This window comes from Macrobrachium nipponense, chromosome 3, assembly GCF_015104395.2.
Source record: "Macrobrachium nipponense isolate FS-2020 chromosome 3, ASM1510439v2, whole genome shotgun sequence".
Taxonomy (NCBI): Eukaryota; Metazoa; Arthropoda; class Malacostraca; order Decapoda; family Palaemonidae; genus Macrobrachium; species Macrobrachium nipponense.
This window is the reverse complement of record NC_087202.1, coordinates 122646825-122659120: the sequence shown is the minus strand read 5'-3', so window position 1 is coordinate 122659120 and position 12296 is coordinate 122646825. Positions and strand designations below refer to the sequence as shown.

Genomic DNA, 12296 nt, shown 5'->3' with positions numbered 1-12296 from the left:
TTCCATGTCCCAATCCACCCAAACTCGAGAAGGTATCTCAAGTTTGTTTTCAAGGGCAAGGTTTGTCAGTTCCGTGCCCTGTGGTTTGTGCTGTCGACAGCCCCACAAGTATTTACCAGAGTCCTTGCACCCTTTGCAAAGTGGCTCCATCTAGTGGGATAAAAAAATCTCCCTTTACCTTGAAAATTAGCTCCTATGGTCCAGAATGAAGGAACTGTGTGTGGAGGATCTACGAAGAACTTCTTTTGGCTCAGGAGTTGGGCATTCTCATAAATGTTCAAAAGTTGCAACTATCTCCTTCTCAGGAGATTTAATATCTTGGGATGAGGATAGACTCTTGAGCTTTTTGGGCTTTCCCAGTCCAGAAGAGAATAAGAATCTTGCCTGAGGAAGGTGAACAAGACCTTGACTCTCAGCGAATGTTCGGCCAACAGGTGGATGAGCCTCCTGGACACCCAATCTTCTGTGGAACAGTTTGTCTGCCTGGGGAGACTTGACATGAGACCAATAAAATTTTACTTGAAAGCCAGGTGGAACAGAAAGAAATTGCCCAGTTTGTTCATGTCCCTGATAATCACGGTGATAAAAAAGAACATTTAGTGGTTGAACTGCAGAAGGAGGCTATCAGAAGGAAAGTTTCTTTTCTTTCTGAACCCAGCCTAGAATGCTTATCAGACACATTGTATCTAGGCTGGGGAGCTCTTCTAGGGAGCAAAGAAGTCTCCGGGACATGGTTCATACATCAGGAAACTTGGCATAAAAAATGTCAAAGAATTAAAGGCAATTCATCTCGGTCTTCAATTCTTACAGTCAGAGGTATGCAGCAAGACAGTGGCAGTCCACACAGACAATACAACCACACTATCATACATAAAGAATCAAGGGGGAACCCACTCCTTCTCTCTATACCAGATGGTGGAGGAACTCTTATTGTTGAACCAAAACAGTACGAAGGTAGTAATATGAAGGTAGCGATACCAAAGGTAGTAACATGCTTCATTCAAGGTAAGCTCAATGTACTGAGGGACAAATTAAGCCAACCAGAGACAGGTTCTCCATTCGGAGTGGGCCCTGGACCCTCTAGTATGCCTAGACTTCTGAAAGTTGTGGGGAAAGCCAGTACGGGACCTTTTCACAACTTCCAGAGACAGTCGCCTCCCATCGTACTGCTCTCCAGTATCAGATCCTCTAGCATGGCCAACCAAAATAAATTGTTAGGCATGGACAAAAAGATCTTTGTGTGTTTCCCCTGTTCAGTATGATCAGACAGTTGCTGAACAAATTTTGGACCCAAACAAATGTCTCGTGATTTTGATAGCACCTTTTTGGCCAGCAAAAGAGTAGTTCCCAGACTTACTGAAACTGCTCTTGGATTTTCCAAGGTTACTTCCAAGAAAACAACTGCACTTCAGGCAGTTCTATTAAAATTTGTATTCTCTTGCCCTGACAAGTTACAAACTGTCAGGAGACTGCCCAGAAAGAAGGGCTTTTCCAAAGCAGTAGCAGACTCTATTGCCAAGTGTAGGAGACTATCATCAGATGAAGTCTGTCAAAGCAAAGTGGACGATCTTCAGAACTTGGTGCAGAAGTAACAATGTCTCTCTACTCAAACCTCTATAGTGGTAATAAGCTGACTTCCTGCTATATCTCAGAACAAATAGAAATCTTTCCACTTCTACTTTTAAGAGGACAGAACCATGTTAAACTTTGTATTCCATTATAAAGGACAGACTTGTCCATGAATCAGTAATTATACAGACCTAATTAAAATTGTTTGACACTTCCAAAACTGAAGGGGATTCCCTCAGTATCATGGAACTTAGATATTATTCTTAAATGGTTATCCAGTTCCTGTTTCGAACCGTTGCAGTCGATCTCCCTTAGAGATTTGACAAGGGAATGCATTATGTTCGTTTTCCTTAGGGTTCTTGGCTAAGAACGAGACCCCTGTAAAGAATCCTTCACAGCCACTGTCAAAAATGCATTGAAATTTTTTCATAGGGACCTTATATCCACTATGTTAGCATTGAAGAAAAATCAATCCCTGACCTCTTATCTTGCAATCAACTTTTTGGAAGTGTAAGTCAGTATTCATGACACAATACTTAAGGGATGTAGAAACAGTTTATGATGAATGCACTACCTTGAGTCCTTTTTATGCAGCTGGTGTGTATTGGGGAAGGAAACTTAATAAACGTTTTAATTCCTATCATGTCTTTGCCTTGCATAAGATGTCGAGTTCTAAGGGAGTCTTTTAATACTGTGTATGTGGAGGGTAGCGGGACAATTGGCCGATAGATAATTAGCTGACAGACAATTCGCCTACAGGATAGTAAGCTGACAGGACAATTTGCAAAACATTTAAAATCATTATACTAAGTTCAAGGTCTTATTCAGCTTTTCTGAAATTGATATTTCTAAGCCCTTTAGTATCATGAAGATTGTCAAGACAGAATGGGGTAGCACAAAGCTTATACAATGATACTCATATTATATTATCGATAAAACACAGCAATTAAAAACTTTTAGGAGATGTGTGAACTGAAAATTGTGCAACGCTAGACTGACAACAGTCGATGACATCATTAGTGGCACTCCATGAGGAAACTAATCCCCCAACGCCGATTGGAAATATTGCTTTAAAAGTAAAAAAAAAATAAAGCTTCTTGTCGAGCACTGAACAGTTGCAGTTGCCTTCAGTCATAATAGATGATGTAACTCAGATATGCCCTTGAGCATTACCGAAAAAGGAATCTCTCAAGGATACAGTACAGCAAAAAAGACCTATTTTTATTGAGGAAGAACTATATAAGACTCCAAGAGGTGATGATTTTTTACTTCATGAATGTGAAGAGATTTCTATTTTTGGTACTTTACAAAACTTAGAAATTTTTTAAAAGAAAAAAACCAGTGGTTTTGTAATTGAACTTTTGACTCTGCACCATTGGGTAAACAGCTATACGTATACTGTTCATGCACCGATTTGTGAAAATAAAATAGTGCCACTACTTTATTGTGTAACAAACAGCAAATGCAATGAGATTTATTATGTGATATTTAGATTTATTAAAGGAAGAGTTTTAAAATTGTGGTGTAATTTTTTTTTTTTTTTTTTTTTTTTTTTTTTTTTTTTTTTTTAATTACTTTATTCATTAGTACTCCTTAGGGAAAAATTTTATTCCTGCAAAGTATCCGTTCAGTCATGTGTCTGCCAATTGTCTGTCGGTTAATTAACCTGTTGGCAAATTGTCTGTCGGTGACTTGTCTGTCAGCTAATTGTCTATCTGTCAGTTATCTGCACATGACATGGAATACCCTCCATTCTCCTTCATTCTTTTAAATAGTTGGGTAATGGTTTAAAAAATTCATTCGGTGGTATTGAGGACTGATTTTATTCTGGTTGTATTGTTTGGTACTGCACACTGGATGGGGGAATCTTGTATCCATTTGCTAGCTATAGGAATTGATCCAAAGCGACAAAGACACCCACCAAAGTAGTAGACGCATCAAGGCATTTGTACAGCCTCGCCTCTACACATGTTCCTCGTTGAACTAGTGGTTTATGTGCTCGCCTACCGGTTTGGTTGTCCCAAGTTTAATTTCCCACTGCCAACGTAGAATCGGAGGAGCTTGTTTCTGGTGATTAAAAATAAATTTTTCGATATAAAGTGGTTCAGATCCCACAATAAGCTGTTAGTTCTGTTGCTAGGTAACCAATTGGTACTTCAGCACATAAAAAAAATCTAATCCTTCCGGCCAACCCTAGGAGAGCTGTTAATCAGCTTAGTGGTCTGGTTACACTAAGATATACTTAACTTGCCTCTACATGATAGGTAAGAGTACAGCAAACATTATATTAATGTTAGCAAAGTCTCTATTTTCACTGTCATTACAATTAATAATGTTTTGATAGTAGATGCGTCCATGTTTCCCACCGCCTATCAATGTAGGAATCAGCTATGTAATTATTGGGAAGTTATATATATAAAAATGATGAGTATTTTTATAATAATTAACTGGCCTTGTAGTGTAACGGCCCAACCTTTATGCATGCACAGCACTTGTAACCAGTTAAACCTGTTACCCAACTCCAGGTGATATTTCTTCTTCTGAATTTGTTTAATATCAGTCAGTGTTAGCAAAAAGATATACTAAGTAAAATTATGGTTTGCTGACCATGAAAAATTGCACTTGTTTTGAAAACCTTATTTATTTTGCTTCAAAGAAGTACATCTGTATTAAAGACAAAAATAATTTAGTTTTGGTAGCTATAGATGCAAGGCGAAAAATTGCAAATTTATAAAATAATGTATCTTAATAATAAATTATTTGAGCTGAAAATTTATTGAGTAATTTTCATAATTGATTATTTCAAAGTTTGTAATTTGAGTCTTTTTCTTGCTTCTTGAACATTGTATTTGTCTATGTATTGAAAACTTTGGTATTTTTTTTTGTAATGGTCTTGGTAGCAGATTGTCATGATGGCTTGTATACACTTCTTTGAACTGGGCGAAGTCAGTTTTCACTCTGAGATTGCATAGACAGTACAGCTAAGTTGTGAGGGTTGTTATTGTATGTTAATTTTTTTAGACATTTACTTTTATTTCTTTTCTTTTTACAGCAATCTCATTGGCCCCAACATATGTCAGTATGTGGACAAAATAGCGACAGCGGAGGTGGGGGTGGCGGTGAAGGAGGTTCAGATTCTGTCAATGGGGAAGCGAGTGCTCAGTCTTCGAGAGTTTCCACTCCTGTCCAAAGCCTAGTAGCAGCACAGGTAAGAGAAGCTTTGAAGGATAATAGTACAGGGTCATATTTATTTCTGACACATACAAAGTCCATTTTTGAAGCTTAGTTGAATGATGAAGGATATGTTCCTTTCTGTCCTTAAGACATGACTATTAGCACGAGTTCAGGGACAGACAGAAAGCACATGAACTAATATTACAATCATGACGAGAGACAGGAAAGTAGAGAAATTCAGAGACAGACAGGAAGCATACGAACTAAAATTACAATCGTGACAAGACAGGAAGGTAAGAGAAATTAGTTAAGAAGGCAATTTTTAACACTATCTATGGTAGATATGATTAAAATAGAAAAGGAAATGCAAGTAGTGTAGGTATCATTATCATAGATAAAGTAGAAGATTGGATAGAAGGCTGGCTATTGTAACGGAAAATAAAGAATCGTCATTTGGGTAACATAATGAGACTGACAGAAGTATCAAGGTTCACAGCTTGGTTATTTGCTCTTCATTATCAGATGAAAGATCTGGAATTACTAAATGTTAGCGAAGTAAGCAAGTTTGCTGATGACCTAGAAAGGATATTGTTACTGATAACATTACACAGTATGTAAATCAATTTCAAGAATAATTGGAGAAAATTGGTGATTAGTCATTAAAATGGCAGAGGCAAAGTCCTGCACATTAGTCGTAAAAATAGGAGTATCAAGTTTAATCTACAGTACAGTACTTGAAAATGATATAAAGAATTGTCATTAAGAGAAAGCACTGGGAGTCATTATCATTAGTGACTTGCAACTCACAAAGTCACAAAAAAGTGTGCATTGAAGTTGAAAAGCAAAGCCCAGAAAACACTGAAGTACATTCAGCTCCAATTTACAATTAGGACAGAGACTATACTAACTTAAAGTACACTGTCCATTTAGAGGTCATCCAAGCTGAGGGACACAGGAAGCAGCACAGACAAGAGCAGTGAAACTAGTACTATACAATGGTACCTCGACATACAAAAGGTTCAACTTACGAAAAACTCGAGATACAAAAGCAAATCCGAAGATTTTTTGGGCTCTACGTATGAAAATAGTTCAGGATAAGAAAGGTTGTTGCTGTAAAGTCATGAGATTCGCCCGGACCACTGATAACAATTTTAAAACTCGCGCGCCGACAACTTGGTAGACTCGCCACCATTCTCCCACTCTCCCATTGGTTCCTGATGCTAATCACCGCCATAAGATCCTGCTCTCCTATTGGTCAGCATCTCTCCCATGATCCCAACATGCATCTACGTAGCAGCATGCTTTTTTGGCCACTCGGCGGCATCATCGGTATCGTAAGCACGCAGAATTCGTTCGTTCTATATAATTTCGTTTATTAACGTAAATTCGTTAGTAATTTCGTTGTAGTACTACTTGATCGTGTTGTGTAAGAATTTTACTACATACATGTACGTACTACATAACTTAATTACGTACAGTATATACGTAGTCATGGGTCCCAAGAAAGTTGAAGCTCATGGAAAGAAGAGGATACTTTCTTTGGAGACAAAAATGGAGATAATTAAAAAGTATGGAGCTGGCATGCGATTGAGTGTGATCGCCAAGGAATATGGCCAAAATCCGTCGACAATAGGCACCATCCTTAAGCAGAAGGATGCCATCGAAGCAGCTACACCTTCTTGTCTGGATAAAAGGCAAAGAAATCGCTGGCGATACAAAAACCGAGACGGCAATCTGCCACAAGGCAGGTGCTATTTTCGGCGATTTGATTGCTCAGGCTGAAGACGACGGAGGAGAAGGGACATCGACGCCAACCCCAGAGTTCAAGGCTTCTCATGGGTGGTTCGAAAAATTCCGTACATGGACTGGCATCCATTCGGTGGTGCGGCATGGGGAGGTGGCCACCTCGGACAGGAAAGCGGCCGAAGCCTTTATTAAGACGTTCGACGAGATGACAATCAAGTAAGGCTACAGTTCTCAGCAAGTCTTCAACTGTGATGAGACTGGCCTTTTTTGGAAAAAAATGCCTCGTCGGATGTACATCACGCAGGAAGAGAAGAAGCTACCCGGGCATAAGCCTGTGAAAGACAGGCTTACGCTTGCACTTTGTTCGAACGCCAGTGGGGATTGCAAGGTGAAGCCCCTACTTGTGTATCATTCGGAGACTCCTCGAGCCTTCAAGGCCCACAAAGTGCTTAAGGAGACGCTTCCAGTGATATGGAGGGCTAAAGCGAAAGCCTGGGTAACGAGACTTGTTCACAGAGTGGGTAAATCTGTGTTTCGGCCCGACAGTGAAGAAATTCTTGGAAGAGAAGCGCCTTCCTCTGAAATGTCTGCTGTTGTTGGACAATGCCCCGGCTCACCCTCCTGGCCTCGAGGAAGATATCCTAGCGAAGTATTCTTTTATCAAGGTTCTTTATCTTCCGCCTAACACCACCCCTCTCCTCCAGCCCATGGACCAGCAAGTGATATCGAACTTCAAGAAGCTGTATACGAAACATCTTTTCAAGAGATGTCTCAACATCACCGATACCACAAACCTCACCTTGCGTGAATTTTGGAAGGAGCATTTCGATGTTGTGATATGCATCCGACTCATCGATCAAGCTTGGTAGTAGGTTTCGAGACGAACTTTGAATTTTGTGGAGGAAACTCTGGCCTAATACCGTATTCGCCTGAGACTTCGAGGGATTTGACATGGGCGAAGCTGGTGCTGCAGATTCAGGAACAAATGACGATCCTGAAACTGTTTCGCTACCAGATCTTGATGAGATCGTTGCACTCGGCAAGTCCATGGGGCTGGTCGTCGACGAGAACGACATCAATGACCTTCTCGAGGAGCACCAAGAGGAGCTTACGACGGATGACCTGAAGGAGTTGGAGGCCATGCAACATACGTCGTTCAAGAAGAGTTCTCTAGCAGCGGCGAGAAGGACAACCTTATGACAACGGCAGTAATTAAGGATGCTCTAGCTGCTTTTCATAAGGTGCAATCATTTGTAGAAAAGACACACCCCGAAAAGGCTTACACAGGTCGTATGCTTGCGCAGTTCGATGACATTTGCCCGAGTCGTTTCAGGAACATTGTGAAAAGTAGGCAGAAGCAATCTTCCTTGGATAGTTATTTTTTAAAGAGGCCTTTAATAGGAGTAAGCAAAAAGGAAGATCCAGTTGATACTATGAAAAAAACAGAAAGTTGAAAGTGGTGAAGAAATTAAAATTTTGTTTAAAAAAAAAAAAAAACCTAAAGTATAAAAAAAGTAAAAAAAAAATTTTTAAATCAAAAAGAGAAAAAAAAATGTAATTTTAAGTTTTTTGTAAAGTTAAGTGTTACAGTTTTGTTAATGTGTTTCGTAAAGTTTAGTTTATGTTTCCTGACATTTTTTAATGTGTTTTGTAAAGTTAAGTGTACGTACTATAAGAAGTTTTCTGCCGTTTGTCCTCCTCCTCTGTCGCCACTTTCGGAGATAGCCTCACTCGAAAGGTAAGGTTCCACATTTTACTACATACGTACGTATGTATGTACACTAATACACTTTATTTACAGGTACGTACATATTAGTATTAGTACGTGTTAAGTTAGGTATTGATTGGTCCAAATTGTTGTAGTATTTCATTGTTTATTGGTCAATTTAGCTTTATTATAAAATTTACTGGGGTGTTTTGTAGGGCTTGGAACGGATTAGGCATTTTACATGTAAAATGCGGTTCAAGATACGGAAAGCTCATGTTACGAAGGCCGCCTCGGAATGGATTAATTTCGTATGTCGAGGTACCACTGTACTGTCAGTCGGGCATAATAGGTATCAGCGGATACCTTGGTGAATCCAAATCATCCCCTTACCATGCCATCTACTCTTTTGCCTCTGTGTCAACCTTCTACCATAACAGGTTCCATAGAAACCCTCTTTACTTCCTCCTCCCACATCCTCACAACATGCCCAAACTATCTCACTTTTATTGTGTTTGTAATGTTTAGCACTCCTGCACATGTCATTTCTTCTTTTCTAGCCTCTCACACACCAAGATCCCCAAAATCTGCTCACCCAATATATGAACAGAGGATCAGCTTCAAATTACGAGGAAAAAGAACCAAACAAAATATCAAGAAATTATGAAAAAGCAAACTCAGACACTGCATGAATATTGATAATAACTTTTATTTTAAATACAAAATTAAAGAATATGCTGTGTCAACCTCAAAATTGGTATAAAAAGAAATGAAATCCCATTAATGTAATAAAGGTGGTCAGTTAGTACCCAGGGGAGGTGCAGTCACTTGAATCCATCATTGTCCCACAGTTTGGTTACCTTAAGTGTTTCATATTAGAATTAAATATACTTTCCAATAACAGTGAACAGTCTTTGCATTATGTAATCACCAACTGTATTAATATTGAAACCTCAAAATAACTTTCATTAAAAAAAAAAAAAAAGACATAGGATGAAAAGCAAAACTTCCAGCACTGATGTAAAAGTATACAGTGGTCCCCCGTACTGCGGGGATGTGTACCACAAAAACTACATTTTGTGATGAAATTGATAAAAAAAAAAGGAATTTTTGGGTATTTCTCATAGAAAAGTACTGCAAATACTAGGAAAATTTTCCGCGAATAGTGGGGGGGGGGAAATGTTCCCGAGAGAAATCCGTGAATGTGTGAGTCCATGAATCCGGAGAACGCAAATACCTGGGGTCCACTGTATACCATGTATAACTCATTGTCACTCAGTACTAAAAACCTTAGATTCAAATGAAATTGAAGGGTTCAGAATCTTCAACAGAGTATCTAACACCTCACAAATAAACTTAAGGCAGCCCCTGGTTATTGGCGATCCGGTTTTATGGCGCTTGTCTAGCACCATAAAGTCGGCGATTTATGCTGCCATAAGGGCTAAGTTTCGGTTATCGGCGCCATAAGGTGCCGATAATAGAGTTATGGCACCGTAACGTATTTAACAGAGGTGCCATTAACCGAAACTTGGCGCCATAGGCGCCAAAGATTGCAGTTTTGGTTAATGGTGGTTTTCTCTTACCAGCACCCTGCCGAGAACGGAACCCCGGCCAATAACTGGGGACTGACTGTATACAAATTGAAGATGGGAAAACTTCTCCCTCTCTTCACAGTGACTCATTACCTGTTCAGTATCTCAACCTACTCTTCATTGCAGGATCTTGTCCTTGAAAATGCCTAGCAAGCATTTTTATTTTGTCACAATTTTATCAAGTTTATGGTGGTAGAAGGCTTTGTGGCTTCAAGATCCATATCCAGAAGTCACCTTTAGCTATGAACACCATCATTTAGCAACCTACCATATATTTCCATGTATAACACAACCTTTAAATCCTAAAAACTGGGGGTTGTCTTATACTACCATTCTAAAAATCAAACTGAATTCTTAAGTGATATTTATAGGTAAGCTAGCCTAGGCCTCTGTGCAATAGCCACTGACATACGTGAAAAGATTCACATTATACGTATAAACTGATAATAAAGATAGTAAAACCATTATTACCTTATATATTAGCATATTCGAGAAATAATTCCACATCAATGAAATCTGCTTCTATGCACACAAGCCCAGCTGAGAAAATGTAAACATCGAGTTATGGTTGTCCTTATAGAGATGCTTATCTTTTGGTAACCTTCAGAAATTTTAATTGTAGTGTAATTATGGTGTCTGCTCTAAGCAGATGACATAGTCTTGGTAGCTGAGAACAGGGAAGAACTGGAGGGGAAGCTTGAAAGATGGAGATATGCCTTGGAGAGTAGAGGTATAAGGCTAAGCAGGAAAAAGACAGAAGCTAAGACAACCAAACTGGATGGTGACCAGCAAACACAATCAAATTAGGTGGAGGAAACATCAAAAGGGTCCATAAATTCAAGTACCTTGGCTCAGTGATTAACAATGAGGGGAACATGGAAGAGGAAATTAAAAACCGGATTCATTGTGGTTGGAACAAGTGGAAGAAGGTGTCTGGTGTCATATGTGATAGGAAAGTCCTTATAAGATTAAAGGCAGAGTGCACACGGTAGTGGTCAGACCAGCAATGACATATGGATTGGAAGCAGCACCACTAAAGAAAACAGAGGGCAGAAAGTTGGATGTAACCGAGATGAGGATGCTCAGGTAGAAGCGGAGAGACCAAAATGGACAGGGTTAGAAATGAACATATTAAGGGTACAGTAAAGGTCACTGAAGCATAAAAGAAAGTGCAAGGGCAAGGTTAAGATGGTATGGCCACCTGATGAGAAGAGGAGAGCAACACATGGCAAGAGAAGTGTGGACGTGGAGGTGGATGGAACATGAGGGAGAGGAAGACCTAAGACCAGGTGGAGAGATTGCATTAGAGATAATATGAGAGAGAAGGGAGTATGGGAGGAAATGGCACAGGGCAGAGGTAGATGGAAGAGACTTAATTAAAAATGGCGACCCCGATTAGGGATAAAGCAGGGAAGAAGTGTAATTATGGTAGTAATAACATTTAGGATAATGTAATGTTCATTTTTCATTAAAAATTCATTATCATTTTAGTTAAATAAAACAAATTTGGATTACATAGAACTAGAACACTTCAGTCATGTAAACAATAATTATTGTACATTAGATTAACCTCTTTGCCTCCATTTTTTCCTTATCCTCTAGTTAAATAAATTTAAAAAGTAAAAGAGAATGATAAAAGTATCGTTAGTAATGCTATAGTACTCGTTGCGTACACACACACAGTCATAAACAACCAAACGAAAAGCAGCTGTTTTGGCATGAACAACTGAATCGGATAACAGCAGCTGTTTTGCTTGCATTTCACCCATTGTACAATAGTATATTTGTAAACATTTACCATATATTTATGTTACAATCTGCAAAATGTACCTGAAGCTGAGAAAACAATGTTCCAGCTTCTAATGACTATAAATTCTCGTGCATAGGCAACATAGATGAAAATCCCGTAAACTTTGTTGTGCCTCAAACTCGACCAAATAAAATTGGAGGGAAAAATATTTTAATCAAAACTACTGGGCATAAAGAACACATTTAACTGATGGTTTAATGTGTATGGAAGATGGGACAAAACTTTCCACCTTTTGTTATCTTTAAATGAAATTGATGCTTAAAAAACAATTCCCGAATGGTATTGTTTTCCATGTTCACGAAAAAATAAACAATGCAAATGCCACATGATCGCTATGATTGTATTTTGGTTACAGTTAAATAAAGCATAACTATTTTAAAGATCCATGGAAAAGATGCATATTTGTTGTTCTGTATTTTATATTACAATAATAATAGTATGTGAATATTACATACGCTAATTTTATATCTTTTGTATGATGCAACCCCCTTAAAATTAGATTCAAACTTAAGTCTTCAAAAGTCATGTGATACACGAGTATATACAGTAACCAAAAGCTAGCCTATTCATCAGAGGGTTTTGCAATTTTGCAGTCGTCTTATACAGTAGTATACCTCGAGATACGAAATTAATCTGTTCCGAGGCGCCTTTCGTATCATGAGGTTTTCGTATCTTGGACCACATTTACATGTAAAATGGC

At 38.7% G+C, this 12296-nt stretch overlaps 1 protein-coding gene across 1 annotated transcript in view; it reads left to right on the top strand.

Annotated features, from left to right (window-relative positions):
* LOC135222488 (MYND-type zinc finger-containing chromatin reader ZMYND8-like) overlaps positions 1-12296 on the top strand; it is a 46398-nt gene that overhangs the window by 20855 nt on the left and 13247 nt on the right. The window contains 1 exon segment of the mRNA XM_064260570.1: positions 4622-4777. Within this exon segment, the coding sequence (XP_064116640.1) occupies positions 4622-4777 (156 nt within the window).